At 39.5% G+C, this 21,269-nt stretch overlaps 1 protein-coding gene across 7 annotated transcripts in view; it reads right to left on the bottom strand.

Moving 5' to 3' along the window:
- Nucleotides 1-21,269, bottom strand: part of TBC1D5 (TBC1 domain family member 5) — a 525,247-nt gene that overhangs the window by 95,009 nt on the left and 408,969 nt on the right. For all 7 annotated transcript variants that reach the window (XM_089776643.1, XM_075922103.2, XM_075922104.2 and 4 more), the window contains one exon: nt 13,128-13,213. In XM_089776643.1, the coding sequence (XP_089632769.1) occupies nt 13,128-13,213 (86 nt within the window). The remainder of the gene's footprint in view (nt 1-13,127; nt 13,214-21,269) is intronic.

Raw genomic sequence — 21,269 nt, 5'->3', positions numbered from 1 at the left:
CTTGTGAATATACAGCAACCTGCTTTTGGAGGATGGAATGAGGATATATGCAGCCAGGTAGACCTTGAGGGATGAAGTCACTAGAACTTGCTGCTTTATAGAAGTGAGGTACCTAGAATATCAGGCATTGTGACAGATGTGAGCTCAAGACAACTTTGGAAGCATGAGCCTGTGAAGTGCTTCCACTTTGCCATGTACATAAGTCTGGTACAGGGCTTGCAGCTGCTGAGATGGACCTGCTGCACCAGGTTCAGCCATGAAGCCTTCAGAACATGAAGTATAGGGAAGGAAGGTCCAGGTAAGGGAGGTGACCGTGGTCCTTCATAATGAGATCTGGAAGGAGGGGCTAAACCGTCAAGTTCCAGGAGCCTGGTAATGAGCCCAACCTAAGGCTATGAGAATGATGTCCACCCTGTCCCTAACCCCAGGCTGAGATTTCAGAAGGAACAATACTGAGGGCATTTCCTATTGCCTTGGGCCACACTAGGAGGTCCATTTGGGGAAAAGCCCACCACTGGAAGATGGTGTTGATTACATCTGCGGAACTGATGTAAAAACAACAACAACTCAGGTGGTCCATCAGCTGATTCTGTACTTTGGGTAGAAAAGATGCCTTCAGATGGATAGAGTGGGCTATGCACAGCTCCCACAACTGAAGGGCTTCCTGACAGAGCGGTAACAACAGAGCTCCACCTTGTTTGTTGATATGTTACATGGTGGTCATATTGTCCGCAGTGACTGCCACATGCTGTTCTTGGAGTTGAGAGTGAAACATCTAGCTGGCAAGAGAGACTATCCTGAGTTCCCAGATGGTGATGTGGAGCAAAAACTCCTCCACCATCCACATTGCCTGCATGGTGAGGTAGCCAAGATGCATTCCCAGGCCAAACAGGACATGTCGGTGATGAGAGCAAGAGTGGGTTCAGGAGAGTAGAAATGGACTCCAACCCACACTGCCTGCAGATCTAACCACCACTGAAATATCCGGAGCTCATGCTGAGGGGACGTCACCAATGCCAGCCATGACTATAGGACTCTTAGAGCCTGGCAAATGGGACAACATAAATATAGGCCATCATGTGACCCAGTAATTTTAGACATGACAGGGATGTGAGAAAGTGAATGAGTGACTGTATCAACAGGGACATGGTCCCTAATTGCTGTTCTGGTAGAAACACACAGGCCTGCATGGCATTGAGGATGGCCCCTACTAATTCAATTTTCTGCGTGAGGATCTATTTCTTTGCATTAAGCAGCAGACTCCACTGCATAAGCATCTTTTGGGTCAGGCACACTTGGGCCTGTACCTGTTGGCAAGACTGACCCCTGAGGAGCCACTCACTGAAGTATGGATAAATTTGCATGTTTTGGCAGCGGAGGATAGCAGCCACTACCACATACATTTAGTAAATACATGGGGCACCATGGACAGCCCAATAGGGAGGGCTGAGAACTGGTACTATACATCTTTTACTACAAATCAAACGATCTCCATTGTGACAGATACAGGCAGTCCCCGGGTTACGTACAAGATAGACTGTAGGTTTGTTCTTAAGTTGAATCTGTATGTAAGTCGGAACTGGCATCCAGATTCAGCCGCTGCTGAAACTGATCAGTTTCAACAGCGGCTGAATCTGGACGCCAGTTCCGACTTACATATAGATTCAACTTAAGAACCCCAGGCGCCCCCAAGTCAGCTGCTGCTGAAACTGATCAGACGGCGGAGGACCCGGGCTGGACCTGCGGCGCTTCCATGAGGCTATGCAGCAGGAGTTGGTCTGCTCTACAAAGAGACCCATGCCACTGAATGGGAGATCCGGGATGGTTTGCTGGACCTCTGGCAAAGACCATATGGCTAGAGCCACGTGTCATGGTACACAGCAATGCTTGAGGAGAGGACTTGGGCTGCTGAGTCCACCACAACCAATGGGACCTAGATGGAGGTCTGGGTAACCACTGTACCCTCCTGGATGAGCAGCGCAAACTGATCACAGGAGTCTTGGGATAAGAGCTTTTCTAACTTCTAAAGGGAGGCCCAAGAGTTATTAATATCTAGTCAGAATTGCCAGTTGATTGGCTATCTTGAGAAGTAGGCCCCAATGGAGTATACCTTGTGCCCAAATAAGTCATGGCACCTAGCATCCCTCAAACTTGGAGATGCTCAGTGCCCTGGCCTCTCCTTCTCACTCACTGCCTCCACCATGAGGGAACAAAGTACTTGTGTTCAATGTAATTGGCTAGAAGAGACTGAGGCAGGGGGCTTGCCAGATGGTCTTGGTAGTGGTTTGAATAATTTTGATCAGTGGGAGCACAACGCTGAAGGGGCCTTCAGATGCCAGTGGATCCTTCTGCTCTGCTACCTTCTCCTTCTGCAATTTGAGACTCTGCACCACCCTACAGAGTGAGTCCTGAAACGCTAAGTCCATTGGGGGAAGGCCTTGCCACAGAAGTACTGGCTACCACTTCATTGGGGGAGGAAGAGGATGGGAGGGGCCAGCTCTGGCTCATCCAGCTATTGTGGTCAGGGGCAGGAACCTCTGGAGTTTGCAAGGGGGCAGCTGGTAAAGGGGCTGGGTGGCTAACCATCACCTCTGAGACCTCAGAGACTGGAAATGGTGCTGAGATCACTGAAGGCTTCAGTGCCTGGGAGCAGTAGTGCTGAGCCTATTGTTCTGAGTCCCTTTTCTGCACTGATGCTGGGAATGCCACAGCGGTGCTGCAGACCAATGCATTCAGCACCAGGTCTTGCTGGGGCTGAAGAGCTGAATCCATGAGGAGTTGAGATTAAAATCTTGCTCCTTCCGGTACATGGTTTGAATGGCTTGCAGATCCTGCACTTGTCTGACTGGGGAGTCTTCTCCAGACACCGAAGACATGATCATAGGGGTCACCAGTGGGCATAGGCTTAGCGCAGGAACTGCATGGCTTGAAACTCTGGCACATGGTTATGCCCCCACATACCCACTACTATGACTAACTAGACTACAGTAAACAGCTAATTACTAACAAAGAAAAGAAAAACTATCTACAGAAACACTAGGGACACATGGATCACTTGAGAAGCAAGAGAATCACAGTTCCAACAACTATCACTTGCAGTAAGAAGGAACTGACGGGCAATTGAATAAGCAGGTTCATATATAGAGCGCCATGCCATACTGGTGCCATTCTGGAGAGCTCCACAGCTAAACTGATGTGTAGCTACTAAGGTAAATTTTTCAACCAATCACAGATGAAGCGCACATGCATGTAATTGGAACTGATATTAGAAAGCACTCAAAGAAGAATGATTTGAGCACTGGAGCTATATACCATTAATTAATCCTCAATATTGTTGACTTTTTTTTTTTAAGTACAATGGCTATTTTTAATGCTCTTTAGTAATCTGTATTATTAAGAAAAGAACATTTGATAAACAATTTAATTTCTTCAAAATAAAGAAGAAAAGCAGCTCCTAATTTCTAGTGAATGTGGTAAGATAACCCAGAGATCAACAAAGCCATTTCTATTTGATCAGACAACTGATATTCAAGCAGTATATGATAAATGATTGAACCACCTTTGCAGGAATATCAATATCACAGTAAACATCAAGATTTTGCTTTTAATGACTTTTTCTTAACTATGACCAATATGGCTAGGGAAAAGAATCAGAAAAAATATATTAAAGATTAAAAATTACCCTTAGTCATTGTCCTAGGACAAAATAAAGTTTTGCACTATTTCAGTGAATTTTAAACAGAGTAAGAATAAATTAGTATGGATATAGATAGAACTTGAATGTGCCTCAAAATATTATCCATAATTCCCAATTTTTTTTAGTTTATTTCTTAAAACCTTCTCCCTATTTGCTTCCAGAATGAGTTTCTACAGAGACTAAGCTGGGTTTCAAACTGCTTAAAAAGTTCTTTGACTTCAAGTTAGTCAGTAAGATTGAAACTGCAGAGAGTGAGAGCATGAGCAAGAGCATCCATCCTACTTATGGGCCTTCATTCACATCTTCATTTAGAGTTTTCCAAAGTCGGAAAGATGACGGCTGAGAAGTAGTCATTGATTTTCAGAAAGAATCTGAGTGATGAAACTCATGCTCAGTGGGCAGCAAGCCTTGAATATTACTAGCCCTGTCTCTGGCTACAGCTATGTCTATAATCAGACTCTTGTGGAGCCTGGAAGTCTCTTATGAACTGATTTTGCATTGGCAATGATCACCTCTCGACACAAACACAAGCCAAATAATGATGTTGGCACTTTAATGGTTTGCCATGAAAAGCGGATGCTATTTTTTCATCTGTCCCTCTCCCCCTAAGTAGAGTTATGCAGGGTTTTTCTTAAGCTGCAGTTTGAGGTAATGAAAGCAATGACAGGCTATTAGGTCTGCAGAAGGAGATGCTTTGACACCAGATTGAAGTTCAGAAGAATAAGGGAAATATATCTATTTCCTACCACCTAAACTATTATATTAAACTTATATACTATTGCAAAAGATGATGACAGCCATTAAGTATGGATCAATGTCTTAACTTGAGCCATCAAAATGTACCACCCAATTACAAGAAAAATAAGGATTGATTATATTACAGAGTTATCAGCAGAAGCATTTAAAAGTAAGGCGTCCATTTAAAAACATGAATGTCAAGGAGACGTGAATCCCATCTATGAAGCAAACAACTTTGTTTCATCACAATAAGCATCATTGACCTTGACTATGAATGGTATATTTTTAAACAAGATGATTCAATCTCTGCAGTTTTGTGCTAAAATGAAAATGTTTTGTTTTAAGGCCATTAAAAGAGAAAAATCTGTATGAATGTGACATTTAAACATTTGAAAAGAGCAATAAATTAAGATTTGTATAGATATTTTAAATGCATCTAGAATCTGAGAAATTAAAGATGAAAAATCTATTTAGTTATTGAATCCATTCTTCTGCTCACTGCAAACCCAATCCATAATGGTGTACTTTTGAATGCTTTGTTCAGAATATGTTTTAATGAATCCACCACTTCCTTTGGGAGAATATATCAAAATGCTCATCCTATTGAGATGATCCAGCCTAAACAGTCCTTTATTGAGTTCCATTCTTTCTATTTATACCCTCCTTGAGCTACTCTAAACTATTGTTCTACCACATTGGTATTTATCCTATCTGAATACTTGCAATTAAACTATGTCACCACCAGCAGTTTAGTTGTCTTTAAATTTCCATCACATGTCACTCTGGCAACCCTTAAGCCTTTTTGCTCTTACCATGGAACTCTCACCATTTTATTAATATCTTTGTGATATACTGAGGCACTAGGGTCTGATGCAATATTCTTAGAGTATTTCACCGATACTATATAGTGGTAAGCGAGTACCTCAATATATGAAATAAATAATATTTGTATTAGGGTAATCCTTTGATCATTTTGCCCGCAGGCAATAGAGGTACAGTGGAGTGGATGAACCCTTCATCTATTCCCTAAATAATTTAAAAGTATTTAAATTACATATAGCAGAAAGTGAACCTAATTAATAGTTGCACCCATACCAGTTCCATATGCCATCTACCCACTTCAATACATGGAGGAACTTGACTGGGCCAGCAGCTAAGGGGAATAGCTCCAGCAGCCAGGGAGGGAGACTCAGTGAGGGAAATCAGATAGCTTGTTCCCCATGGGAATCTCTGGAACCCATAAACCGGGGAAGGAGGGGAAGAAGGGGGAGGAGAGAGAGTACTGCTGATTGGGCATCATTCCACGCTGCCAGGATTTCACCTGCAGCACGGTCCTTATTCTTTTCAAGCTCCATTCCAGCAATCCAATCCAATCATCTTGGAACTTGAAATGGGGAAAACAGCTTAACAGATGGTGTGTGTCTAGCCCATTGGCTGTGTGAGGTTAAGGAGGAATGTGGAATTAGAACCCAACCCAGCTACCTGGTGGAGTTGCTGCAACTTTTGGCCAGTTTCCAGTGAATTTAAAAGGACAAAATGAAAAGTTCATATTTTTGATGATGGACTTTGAGCTCATGGAATAGGGTGAGACCTTGTGGCTCTCATGGACCGAGTTCAGAGTTTGTGGCCCTCAATGGCCCACATCCCCATCCTTATACACCCACAGTCCCCTTTGTGGGGTGAGCAGAGTCCTGGGGGTCAGGCTCAGGACAGCCTACCCAGAGTTATGGTTATATGGTAGAAGACATGTAACCCACAAATGATGGGCAGGTTTTGGCTCTTTTCCTGTGTTTAAACTTAAAGTTGCGGAGTGCCACTAAAAAGCCATCCATGTATCTCTCCTCTTTTCGCCACTGTGTCCAAATCATAGCACTCTGTTCTCCAGCGCTAAATGGCATGTTTAGAATCCTCTCCTCCCAGAAATCCTCAAGGTGAGGGGGGGAGCTTTGCCAGGAGCTGCAACACTGTTGTCATGCAAGTTCCACAATAGTGTAGCGACAGCCAGAAGCTCGTAAGTCCCATGATTATATTTTCATATGTTTCTACAGCATGGCCCATTCGAGACAACAAAAAGCAGATGCAGTTGTGTGTATGACACAGAATTCCTAGAGATCCTGTATTTTGTAAAAGAAGCTAATGGGCTCTGGAGAAGCCAACTGGGTCAAGTCGTCTTGCTGAAGGAGTTAAAAAGAGTGGCTGGGTGTTCCATTAAAGAGCAGCACAGGGGGAATATTGGAGAAAGAGAAAGAGTATAATAATCTGCAGCTGGGCGGCTTAAAACAGTTGTACAAAGAATACAGAATTGGAAGATGGCAGAAGAGAAGTTGAATCTTCTGTAAGGACATTTCAGGTGGAGACTGAATTTTGGTATTTCCCTATGCACTGGAAAAACAAAAACAAAACAAAGTCCCCATGCTACAAGTCAGAGGTCCAGGAAAAACAAGAATAAGGACCCTACAGATTAAGGAAGCTAGGCTAATACAAACATACTCAAAAAACCAAACCTATCAGTGATTGCTGGACCAGGACAACCTCCTCTGGGTAAAAACAATGAGTAACCCTCTGTTACAGGACTACTCATTTTTAAAGCTACAGACTAACATGGCTATCGCTCTGAGACTCTTCTGGGTAGCCATCTTTCTAAGTTTCTTAACGGGACAAATTATGACATAGTCCACTGACAATCCTAATCACATTGTGATATAATATCAGTGTCTTTGTCACTCATCATCACTTGATATCATCATAAGGCAGGGTGAGAACCCAGAAAAAAAAGAAGCTTTTCATGTTTTTCTAGTCCTTCAAAATTTAAAATTCCTTGCATATTGTTATTTGTTACTGAATTAGATAGAAGAGGTGTGTGAAAAAATAGCAAGGCTGGCCCTTTTATTTCTTTTACAACAACAAGATTAGCACTGGCATGGCGACACATTCCATAACCACCATTTCAATATCCAAAGTGTACAATTTATGAGAGAGCATCAATTTATTTCAAATCTGATACAAAAATACCATTCTAGAATGTTTACATATGTAGTAGTTTTCTCATACAGTGATTATTCTAATAAAGCAGAGCTTTTTGGCCACACAGCACTAAAAACATGGGTATTACAAATGCATCTATTATACTTTATGGGTCAAATTGTGCTTTTCCTTACCAGGAAAGAAGTTACTCACCTTGTGCAGTAACCATGGTTCTTCGAGATGTGTGTCCCTATGGGTACTCCACTTCAGATGCTGGTACTCCTCATGCTGGCAATCAGAGACTTTTCATAGCAGTGCGCCCTGCTGTGCCATGCATGTGCAGTCAGCACCTTGGAAACCTGTATATGGCCTCTAAAGTAGGGGAGGCAGGTTGGTAGTGGAGCACCCACAGGGACACACATCTAGAAGAACCATCATTACTGCATTAGGTGAGTAACTTCTTCTTCAAGTGCCGTCCTTGTAGGTGCTCCACTTCTGGTGTTTGTAGAACAGGGTCTGTGTTTGTAGAGGTGGGCTTTGGAGACATGCCCCAGAAGTGGCTGAAAGGACAGCTAGTCCTACTGTGGCTGTAGGGATTGGTGTTTTCCACAGGGGATTGAAGGCATTACCACACAATCCCCTTTTACGGTCTGCCCTGGAGCAGAAGTAGTGATATTTGCAATTTGAAAACAGATTGATTTCAGGATGTCCCCAACTGTGAAAGATCTTGTGAAGAACTGTAGTGTCTATTTCCTACTCATGCTGACTGGAAAAGAGATGGTTGAGAGTGTCTGCTGCGGTGTTGAGGGAACAGGTTGGAAGATGCACCAATTCCATAATGTTACTGCCTCCTCACAGAGGGAATTTGACCACGGTCTGCCTTGTTGATGGATGTAATACATACAGGTGGTGATGTCTATGAGGATCTAGATCGTTCTGTTGCATATAAGAAAGAGGAAGTGCTGGAAGGCACTGAGCACCACCCTGTGCTCTAATATGTTGATATGTAGTGCAGATTCTTAGGGAGACCATTTCACCTGAATCATGTCACTTCCTAGATGAGCTCCCCAATCAAGGAGGGAGGCATCCATGGTTATGACAGAAGTTGGAGTGAACTGATGGAATGGAACCCCTTGGAGGATATTTTGATGTTGTGTCCACCAATGTGGGGAAGAAAGAACATACTATAGAATCGATACCCCTTTGTGCAGTGCATCTCAGCAAGGAACATATCCAGTGGCAAGCCAGGCCTAAAGGCAGTGCATCTGTAGCCTGGAAAAGAATTTGGAGGCGTGTCCTTACTCTAGTGTAAGGGCTGAGTTGGACAGCATTGATAAGAGAGATAAGTGTGTTGAGTTTGTATTGGGGCAACTTTGCCCTGGCATGTGTAGAGTCTAGTAGAGCTCATATAAACTCACGGGTGTGAGCTGGTTCCAGTATTGACTTCTGAAAGTAGATGTGGAGCCCAGGTGCTGAAATAGTGTGATTATAATGTGCACCATGTCTGATGTGTCTCTGTAATTGGCGCTCTTGATTAGGCAAATGTCCAAATAGAGGAATATTATTACCCCCCGACGATGGAGTTATGCTGAGACCATTGCCAACATCTTGGAGAAGACTCCTGGAGCTCTAAATAAATCGAATGGAAGAACTTGGTACTGGTAGTGCTCTCTGTCAATCATGAAGTGCAGAAAACATCTGTGTGCTCGATGGGTCACTATATGAAAATATACATCCTGGAGGCTGAGGGCAGAGAACAGTCTCCCCTTTCTAGTGCCGGTCTGATTATGGCAAGCATAACCATTTTGAACCTTTGATGTATATAAGTATCAGTCTCCAACCCCATTTTCTTTTGCATAAGGAAAAATTTGGAATAAAAGCCTCTTCCTTGGTAAGGAGGTGGAACTACCTCCTCTGCTTATATCTGTGACAGATGTTGCACATCCAAGTGTAAGAGGTTCTTGTGGGAAGGGTCCCTGAAGAGGAATGGGTAGAAGGAATGGATGTAAAAGGGACGGAATAGCCAGACCGGACAATCTCCATAGATCTGATGTTATACTGGCCCATTCAGTGGAAAAAGGGCTGTAGACAATGTGCAAACTGAAGGTTGGGTGATGATGTTGCTTCTGGCACTGGGGAGAGGTTGCTCATACCTCGGACAAATCTTTCAAAATTGCTCCTTAGATGTAGATGGTTGAGACATAGTGCCTATGGGTGCTGTGGTGCACGTCTTTAAGGCTGTTGTTTTTGCCTAGAGTCAAAGTGTCTCTGATGTGTATAGTTGTCTCTGGATCTAGGGTACGGAGTATACCTTGTCCATTTATTTGGTGGGGTATAGATCCCAAGGGTTCTCAGTGTAGTGAGTCTTTCATAGTGTGTAAGACTTCATCCATTTTGGAAGCAAATAGGTGAGTTTTGTTGAAGGGGAGATCCTCAGCCTTCATTTGTAGCTCCTTGAGAATACCTGAGGCTTGTTGCTAGGAAACCCTTCTCATGACCACAGGGATAACTGTTCTACATGCTGCTGTATTTGCCACATCTAAGGTGGCTTGGGGGGCTGTACGTGAGATTGTCTCTCTCTCCTCTCTCCTGTATTATTGCCTGGAGTTGTGAATGCTTCTACTCAGGAAGATGCTCGAGAAGATCTTGGAGCTTAGAGTAATTAGTGTGGTCATAGTCTGATAATAATGTAGAACAGTTAGCTACAAGAAGGTGGAAAGTGGAGGAAGAATACTTTCCATTTGAATAGATCAAGATATTTATGATCTTTATCATAAGGAGTAGAACGGAATTGTGGATATTTGGCTTGATGGTGAACAGCATCCTCAATAAGGGAGCTCAGCTGTGGATGGGAAAATAAAAAGTCCATGTCTTTGGCTGATATAAAGTAGGGATGTTAGTGTATAGTCATGTAAATGACTAATTGATAAGCCTAAGCTTACCAGTTGATCCTAACAGCTACATGCACTCCCCCCTTTCTGCCTCTGTATAAGAGGCAGCAAGGGGGAGGGAGGCAGGAACTGGTGTCCCCCTCCTGCATGCTGCTGCCTCTGATACAGAGATAGTAGCATGGAAGATGAGGAGGGCAGATGGAACCCAATACACATGGGAAGCCAACTTTTAAGCCAGTTCCCTATGCATATCGGCTCACACAGAGCAGCCTGCTCCCCTGAGCTGCTGCCTCCCACAGAGGCGGGGGAAGGAGCAGGTGGGAGCTGGCGCTTTGGGAGAGCTGGCTTAAAAGCTGACTCCCCATGAACACCAGCTTCATGGAGCTGTGGACAGAGACTGCTCTGTAGGATAGTGGAGCAGCCTCTGTCTGCAGGGAACCTCTTTGTGCGGGGAGCCAGTTCTTGCCAACCAACCTGCGTTGCTGCGTGAGGTAGCAGGGGACTCCCCAGGAATGGGGTCAGGAGTGCATTGGCTGCTGGCCCTGCCCCCCAGAACTATCAAATAATCATGTATCTGATAATTTTTGTGCCGTTACATGATTATTCAATTAAACAATATCTAAACATCCCTAGTTCAAAGTACTTTCTTTTATTTGTGGTAGTTACTGATGCCAGCGTTTGCCAAAGTGTATCAGCTTGCTGTAAAATGTCTTCATACATAGGCAAGGCAATCTTTGTGGTGGCAGAGACTGTAGGATCCTCAGGAGTGTGTGTGGTTTCTTCTGAATTTCCTGAAGGTCAATTTCCTGGGCTACAGGCAGCCTTTTAACGAGCTCCTAAAACTGTTTCAGGTCATCAGTGTGGGAATGGGCAGTTGGTATAACTGCCTCATCTTGTCAAGAAGAAGAGCTATGGAGAAAGAACCTTTGCTCCTCATCAGTAGGCTCAGGATCTTCCTCTTCAGGAAGTTCTTTGCCCTTCAGTATCAACTACATGACTTGGGACTAGTGTGTGTGTGTGTGGGGGGGGGGGAGACCCGATTGCTCTGGATGGTGTAGATGGTGCAGTATAGTGGTGCCTTTAGGACAGTGTTTCTTAAACTTTCTGAGACCACGGAACACCAAACGATAATATTTTTTTATGCAGAATACCTATGAACATTTTCTTAAAAAAAAAAAAAAATTGTCAGACAAAAAAAAAAAAGACAAAAACAAAGCAGTAATGAAAACAAAGAAGTCGCAGCACACCTGCAAATTGTTCATGGAACACCAGTGTTCCGTGGAACATAACTTAAGAAACACTGCTTTAGGAGGACCACAGGTCCCATGGTGTCCATTGCCTGGGATACATAGCCAGCCACTGGTATGAAAAGTCTCCGATCACTGGCATGAAGATGCACCAGCAGCTGAAGTGGAGCACCCACAGGGACACCACTTGAAGAAGTAGACCCATTGACTTCAATGAAATAAAAGCATGAGCAAGGCACGCAGGATTTGGCCTTTTTGCCTTTGAATGGTGATTGTTTGGAAACTGGGTTCTTATACTTAGATTTTAAGTGGTTTCAGGCATAAACTATCTTTAAGTTATATTACTGTATAGTGCCTAATATAATGGGATTTGAATCTCTGGTTTAACCACAGATATGTTTTAAAACTGTTTTAGCAACCACGGTGTGGGAATTCTTCAATCTCTTTAAAAGTAAGATAAATTGTTAGAACCTGTGATAGACTGAAGAATGTCCACACATTCTTGGACATTCTTGGACATTCTTGGTTTGCACGACTTTAACTAAATCAGTTTTAAGCTCATGCAAGTGTAGATAAGAATCTCACCTGAGACACACATTGAGCAAGCTAAAATATAACACTATTGTTATAAAATGATGGAGAGAAGATTCAAAAGTTAATTTCACATCATTAATAAAGACAAGTGGAAAATACTATACTAATGAAGAAAAATATCAAATGCACAACTACAAAATGAGGAGTAACTGGCTAGGCAACAATTCTACTGAAAAGAGTCCGGGGGTTATACACACAAATCACATGAGTTAACAATGTGAAGCAGCTGCAAAGAAAGAGAACATCATTCTGGAGTATATTAACAAAAGTGTTATATGTAAGATGGGAGGTAATTCTACCCCTCTACTAAAAACTCGGTGAGGCCTCAGATGCAGTACTGTGCAGTTCCAGAAGCCACATATAAGAACAATTTGGAGAAACTAGGAAGAGTCCGGAAAAGAGCAACACAAATGATAAAAGATTTAGAAAACCTGACCTATGAGGAAAGTTTAAAAACATTAGGCCTGTTGAATCCTGAGCGAAGGCTGATGTGGGCGGACCTGGTATCAATCTTCACATATGTTTGGGGCTGTTACAAGGATAGTGATTAATTATTTTCCATGTTTGTTCCTGTAGGACAAGTAGCAATGGGCTTAATTTGCAGTGAGAGAGATTTAGGTAGATATTATGAATAAACCACACACACACACACACACACACACACACACACACACACACACACACACACGAGAGAAAGAGAGAATAGTCTTTCCAGGGAGGTTCTGGAATCCTTGTCACAAGAGACTTTTTAGAACAGAATAGAAACATCCATCTGTGACAGTCTAGGTATACATGGTCTTGCCTCAACACAGAGTGCTGGAACAGGTGAAGATTTGAGGTCACTTCAGCCCTACATTTCTAAAATACTAAAGCATTTATTTGTGTTCTATATACTGCTTGCGTAATTCCTATTTTGGATCAAAACAACCTGTAAAATATTCACTATTATTCGGGTAAGATATCAGTTAAACTACAACATATATGAAAGTGTCTTACCGGGTTTTATTCATCAGGTCTGCTCCACGCGCTTTGTAATAATCTAAATTTTGCTGGAACTGGTAAGTCACTGGTCTTGGATTTTTCTACAGAAAAGAGTGTTACAATGTTTACGTTAGAAAACATTGTAATAAAAATTAGGCATAACAGACTCTTAATAGAAAGTTCAGATGATATTTAATCACTAAGGATTATAGACTAAAAACTCATTTATTTTTACCTAGGACCATAATTCATAATGATACAAACATTAATAAAGGAAAGCCAGCTTTGAAATATTTTAGAATAATTTGTTGTCATCTGATGACTTCACGACTATCCACACATACCATAGCTAAGCATATTATACCTTCTCATCCATGTAAAAAGGGGACTGAGCCACCATGTTGGAATTAGGATCTGAACGTCTCCAATGTCTGGGGAAGTTTTGTCCCAAGCTACTTTTGTCCTAAAATGTCTACCTACAGAGAGATCATATTAAATAAAGCTACAGTTTCTCATTTAAAATTAATTTACCAACTTGCTAGTGAACGTTTTATTTAAAGACTGGTTTCATGCTAGAAATACGTTGGGTTTTTCTGCTGATCAATTCGAATATATCCACTAGATGGCACACTGAACCTTTTCCCCCCCAAACCTCACAATATTCAGAATCTAGGCTTTGAATCCCAGTGTGCTATCCTGTACACTATTAATACGGAAATTAGAGTTTGTCTTTTAGTCCCAATTTTCACCTCAAGGAAACTAATTTATAGATACACATTGTCTTAAATAGCACTGAAATTACCTATTTTTGGACTTAATATTCTATGGAATACCAAAGAACCGATACCACAGAATTATATACTAAGGAGTCCAATTACACTAATTTAACTCAAAGGAATAATGCTTGATAGTGTGAACTACTATATTAATATGTATTATTAAAAATAAATTGAATATGCATCCAACTGAACAGAAGTACAGCATAGCAATTTATATAAATACTCATCAAAGGGATAAATTAGTTAAAAGTAATACATTTCCACAGCACCAGAAATTAAAATGAAAGAGAAAAAAAAAGGCATGATAAAATAGCCTATCCATTCAAGTGACTTTTCTGTGCAATAATCTAAATATAGTAAATAAATAGCACTTTTTATATAAATAAATATCTGTTGAAAAAGTTAGGTTACAAGCTTATTCTCTTACAACTGTTTCCCCCCTCTTGCTTTTAAACATGCATTTGAAATATACTGACCTAACTTTTTTGGTTTTTATAGTAATGCACACAATTTATCAATCCATGCAATGCAATGCACTGATTTTTTTTAAATGAACGAAAAAGTACGTTGCATTTTCATCTTGATGATGGGCATGGAGTACACAAGGGAACAGGGGACTCTCTTATATTCTTTCCCACCTTTCCTACTGCAGTAATGGGCAGGGGGAACTATGCTCCATCACTCTTCAGGGAATTGCTGGAAACTCTTCCTTTTTGATCAATCTTCTCATGTTCTCAGAGTAGGTAGAGTTTATATTTCAAGCACCTGAATATTGTACTATACATACGTGGAATGAAGAAGCATGAAAGTTGAAAAGTCAACAAGTATCAAAAGGCCAAGAAAAATTGCTGGGGTCAAAATTAAAGTTGGTGATGGAACCCTTCAGTGAGAATTTCCTTTTTTCTTGCTGTCAGGCTTGCCCTTGTATTAAATTAGTTTTCGCCCACTATAGGAATACATTGAACATTATGTAAATGTATACTGGTTTGGTGTGTTATAAAAAAAAACGTAAGGCTATTACACAAAGCATGAAAATAAAATCCACATCCATTTTATCACCTGCACTGTAATGGTCACCACATATTTTTCTTCTCGTAACAACAGTTGCATAACTCTATCCCATTATCTGTCTTATAAGTCAGTCTTCATTTAACTGATAGCAATAACAATGAATCAGTTTTAGTTAGTATTGCTCTGGTTTGGTAATTCAATGCATTTCTATGATAATCAAATTTGAACTGATAAGATGAGGATAACAGATGGTTCTGTGACTACTATGCTAGTAATCAAACAGTGTAACTTTTCTCCAACAAATGTAATAGTCTTATATTATTCTTTATGGGCAATGATGACCATTTGAACCAAGGTACAAGAAGAAAAAGTTACCAGCATATTTCCAGTGGATCCAGATTCAATTGAAAAATTCACTTTCACAAGGCTATCACACATGCCCAGTTTTGCAGCTTATTTCCAGAAACTGTATATACACTTTGTTTTTGTTAAAATTTTTAAAAAAGCTTTCTTTTCCAACTTCCAACAAATCAAGAAAGGATTATGCTACTTTCTGGTCTGGAAGAAAGCGAGGTATGAGATCGTGTGAAGCAATTTATTGAAACACGTATTTATGCAGAAAATGACAAGCAATTCAAGACATGAAATGCTGATCCACTATCTAAGCACTTAAAGTCATTAATAGGAATAATGATCTAACTTGAACACATGAATGAGGCTCAAGTATTACTTTCAGTGGGGTCTATTTAAATTCCTGTGAGGCTTACTGGTATCAAAGGGAGAAACAATTTAAAGTACTATTACATAGAAGGGGGGAGGAACAGCCTCAGAAAAAAAAATGTTGAAAAAACAGCATTTAAAATGTAAGGCAATAAAAACAAAGGGATTGTGGTTGGAAATGTTTTTTAGCACTGAAAGATACCCTTTAAGAAAACCCCAATACCTGACACACGTGTTAACATACAGAGATCTGAAAACTACTATCCTAAACGTAATCAATGTTTCTGAAAGCTGCATTTCAAATAGACAGTAATAGAAATTAAGATTATGACACATGAAGCATTTTATTGGTAGGATCTTCTCTATTCATATTTTTTTAAAAAAAACTTAATTGCCCACATTTCCTGAGAAATAATCCTAAAAAAATGTAATTTCTTTCTACCAATTTCAAACTAATTTCTTTCCTAGACATACCCAATGCTGTGCATCCCCTATACTAGATACACTATGTATTCAGGATACATAAAATAAGTTAATCTGATTTAATGAAAGAGACAAAAACTCTGACCAGACCATTCATAACCAAATTTTTCCCCTAAGTAGATTCCAATTTAGTGTAGTTATTTTACTTAATTACTTTTATTAGTTTTCATACCTTTAATTGTCAACTAATGTAAGTTCTTTTTTATCAATATTTTATTTTAGATTTAAGCCTATACTTGCAAAACATGGGCTATTAAAGGGTGATTGGCAAATGTATTACATATGGCACACCCCAACCTTATTATTATGTATTTATTTACCTTAACAAAAAGTATAAAAAGGGCATTCAGAAGATTAACAAATTAATTCCTCCCCTGCCTTGGTTTGTGAAATACAGAACTACTATGGATTTTTCCTTTAGAGATGTCACATTAGCCAGAAGTCTTGGAACCCATATTTTGCATGTAGGGAAATTATAAGTACCATTCTTTTAACAACATTCTGTGAATTTTTCAATTACTTTTTCAGTTCTTAAGTGCACAGCCCATGTTAGGCAGTCAAAAGCTTTAATTATGAATTAAAAGGGACAAATACTGTGCAGAGTTATAGTAATAAGCATGCAATGTAGTACTGTACATGTGGGAATCTAAGTTAAATCACTTAGAAGCACAGGACAGAAGTGACAGACCAGAGGGTGTAGGTGACTATTGTGGTTTTGAGTCACCTTTCTGGAATCTTGAGTCTATGCCACTCTGGAGACTGGTCAGCTCTCTGCATAATTAAACAGTTCTGAGGAGCTAACAACATGCCTCTGGGAAAGAAAAATCTTCACAAAATTGCTCCCTCAGTCACACCTCTTCCACCCCCAAGTTCATTCCATGCATATATTAACGTCAGGACTTGCAAGGAAAAATCTGTGTTGTCTTTTTTTCAGTTCCAGACCAGATCCAGGATTTGAGAGCCCCTTTGCATTCCTTCGGCCATTTTAGCTGTCTTAGGAACAGGGGATATGTCTACACTACCACCCTAGTTCGAACTAGGGTGGAAATGTAGGCAACCGGAGTTGCAAATGAAGCCCGGGATTTGAATTTCCTGGGCTTCGTTTGTATCTTGCCGGGTGCTGCCATTTTTAAATGTCCGCTGGTGCGGACTCCGTGCCGTGCGGCTACGTGCGGCGCGGACTAGGTAGTTCGGACTAGGCTTCCTATTCCGAACTACTGTTACTCCTCGTTGAACGGTAATTTGGAATAGGAAGCCTAGTCCGAACTACCTAGTCCGTGTCGCGTGCAGCCGCGCAGCACGGAGTCCGTACTAGCGGACATTAAAAAATGGCGGCACCTGGCAAGATGCAAATGAAGCCCGGGAAATTCAAATCCCGGGCTTCATTTTCAAGTCCGGTTGCCTACATTACCACCCTAGTTCAAACTAGGGTGGTAGTGTAGACATACCCAGGAGGAGCAGGAGAAAATCTCACTCAACTGGGCAGATGCTCGGAAGGTGCAAATTCATGTCTTTTTAGATTCTTTGTTATAACTTTAGATAGCATAATGGGTAAAACTGAATAAAGCATTTGTTTACTTGATTCTTTGGTGGTCACAAACCTAACATGCCTGTCTGGTTTCCGGAGTTGGAGACTGGTAGGGAAAAAAGCAAAGATAGTTTGCTAAATTAAAAATAAAAGTCAAACAAGAAAATTATATACAATTATTTATGTAGTTAAGTATCTCATAGTGGGACAGGATTGGGTGCCACAAGTCATAAAAAGATTGCTGTACCATTCATCAAGGAAGTTACTTCAATAAAGTAATACTTTAACTTGTGTGAGTGCTAGTTGGCAGTGTGTGCACACAGGTGGTAGTGATGAAATCTATAGAATACAATTTAAGATTTAGTTTTTCCTCTCCTTCCTTTTTGTTTTTTAAATATTCCAGACACTGAAGGTTCAGAAGATGAAATAGCACTGTAAAAAGATGTCTAATGTGCCTCTCTGATGAAAAATGAGACTTATTTTAGTGAACATATTATTGCCTCGATGCCAGGGGAAAAACACTCGTCATTAGAGAAATGAATTGCTCAGCTGTTTATAAGCAAAAAGCTCTGGGGGAATTTCTCAAGGCCCAAAACGCAAAGCATTGCAGGGTTATGCAAACATATGTTGCAGGTGTTTTAGGCTAGACAGGTGGGAAAACCTCAACCACTGAAAAAGATTTAGCTTAATAGATTACAACTGAAACTAGATAACCTAAATGCAACCAAGTGAGAAACAGCAATAGTGAACTGTATGCATATAACAAAACTCTCACCAAAGTAATTATCGAACATAGAACAAAACTCTCACAAAAATAATCTCACAAGCAAACTGGAATGTTTTTTCCATCCAGTAGTTTTATAGCAAACAAATGTTGCTAATTATATTTTTTTGGAAAACTAACGGTATTTTAAACTTGGAACAAAACCCAGTCTGAAATAGCAATAATTATCCAAAAAAGATAAAGATGAAGTATTGTAGCCGCTATTTAAACAAATATTTCTAAGGAGACAGTTTATTGTAATATCCCTTCTTTAGTTCACTAGACAACGTTAGATTTATCATAATTCTCCTAAAGCCTAAGATATTTCTATATTAAAATGCTAATTTTTTCCTTTTCATTTGCCTATAATTAAAGTTCGGAAAATTTGTGATCCCATATTCACTGTAAAAGTTTTACATTTTCCTTCTCCAATGGAATACAAGAAGCTCTTACAAAAATGATATATACAGAACTAAAATGTGGATTGGGAACAGAAGTGAAGTACGACTAAAACGTAGATAAGGAACACAATTTGTTCAATTCCACAGCTGTCACTTTTCATTATGCACCAATAATTAATTTGACTGTGCATATTAATGACTACCTAATAGCTTAGTGCTCAGAAAATTTAACCTCTCCACTCTTTCTTTGTTATGTATCCAAGAAACTGTATTTTTGTTATGTGGTTGGCAAATAAGATATAAACAACAGCTCAACATGAAATGCTGCTATAGATTGTACAGGAATCTATCCTGTACTATCCATTGTGGCAAAAAATGCACTGAATTAGCCTGCCACAGATTTTAAAAATATTTATTAAAAGACTGGGACATAATTTCGATAGTGTATCTCTATTACTATGTAACACTTCATGAACAGAAGAGGCAGAGCATTGTTACTGATCACAGGATGGCACTGAAGTCAGGAGACCTGAGTTGATCAATGTTTTTTTCCAGTAATATGCTATATTATAGTTTTCTTATCTGCAAAGTAATTGTAGGCTTCAATTAATTAATTTTATTGTAAAAAAAAAAAAAAAACCTTTGAGAATCTGCTACAGACAATACCATAGAAGTGAAAAGAATTATTATTTGATGTCAATTGACTGAATGGAAAAACAAGGAAATATTTTTCTTGAAACAAACAAAATGCCTCCAAAAGAACTGAAGAATTCAGTTTACTGAGTGTAACAACAAGGAGAAGTCCCTGAACTTACATCAACTAGAAATAATGACCAACTCTAGTTTCCTTGCATGTCAACCTGCATCCTTATTGTGAGTGGGAATTTCAGTTCTAGAAAAGTATTTTACACTATGGTATATATTACATACTATTCTACATTATGATCTTCTCTCTCTCTGGAGAAGAAGAAACAGAAATAGTAAAAATGTTAATTTAGAATTATAAATATTTTTGTCTTGAATAAAAGAACATTTTGGCCACACACATTTTAGCTCTTTTCCCTAACAAGTTGAAGCTTTTTTCATTTATGTTTTTACAATATATCACATATTTTAACAGGTAGATCAAAGCACACCAAGAAGCAGCCGTTATCAATATTCCAGACAGTAAAAAATACTCTGCTAATGTTCAAGTTTTTAACCTGTGTAAATACCACATCTTGCATAAACATCATTGCTTAGCCATATAATTTCCATCATCCTTTCAATTTAGTCATCTATTTTTGAACCCTTGTTTTCAGAAGTAAAGTAATATGTAAGCATGGCAAAAATTAGCTTTGCACCTATGACAGATTTATGACTTGGTATCTCAAAACCTCACACAGCTAAGAAATAGAAGTTTTATAGCACTAGAAAGGAAAGATCCATGTTTAAAATTGAACACACAGCTAGACTTGTTTCTAACCCTGTCCATATTCCAAGTTATCAGATTTAAAATGTAACATTTTTATTGACAGAAAAGCTACCACATTATGGTTTTATTGGCACTCATTTGGACAACCTGCGTAACTCACTCGTTGCTTTTTGAATAATGCAGCTATTCTAAACAGACACCAATAAAACCCTATTCTACATTACAACATTAAGGGCATACATACACACATGCCATATACTGTATATGGGAATGGAGGAATACTTTAAAGATGTTATTTGGTTTATTTTTGCTATCTGGACAGTAAATAAGATGACTTTATTGTGTTCTGTGTACAATGTGGTATGTAAGAAGGTAGTTCTTAAAGATCTCAGATAGGCATCTTCTGAAATCCACCTATCTACCCACTATAGTAAAAGTAATATACTTATGTCATTGCTATCTCCATGAAGGATGGAAACAAGTTAAGTTTTTGGAGACGTGGGATAGGAAGAGCTATTCATTTTGGTATCCAGAAAATAAAAGGAAGATGCAGACACATTTTGGTCAATGCTACTTCTTAAAATCATTAAAAGAATAAAACTCCACCTCAACTCTCCAAATTTATCTGTTTATAAAAATAGTGACAGAAAAGGATAATATGTATCCTGCAATTTCTTTTACTGATCATTTCCAGTCACTTAACAATGAGATCACAGAAATATTCTATAATATAACCAAATTAAGAGTTGTACAGAATAAGGTTAATACATTAATATTTACTATGCTGAATTTAATTGTGTCAGTATATCATTAGTACACCTGAATTCCTGTCAAAATAGCCTACACTATAATTTAATTACACTAGACAGAACAGTAGCCATTTTTGCATATATTAAAAAGTTAAGAATCTATTCTATATATTTCATAATTTCTCTTTTGTGAATTTTAGTCAAATACATTAATTACATGGAAAAGTTTTCATTAGAAACTGTTCTAAGTGGTGCTTTTTGATAAACTATTTTACAAAATAGAAGTGATTAATTGAATTGTCAGATTGC

This window comes from Pelodiscus sinensis, chromosome 2 (genome assembly GCF_052426305.1).
Source record: "Pelodiscus sinensis isolate ZL-2025 chromosome 2, ASM5242630v1, whole genome shotgun sequence".
Taxonomy (NCBI): domain Eukaryota; kingdom Metazoa; phylum Chordata; order Testudines; family Trionychidae; genus Pelodiscus; species Pelodiscus sinensis.
This window is presented reverse-complemented; position numbering and strand designations above follow the sequence as displayed.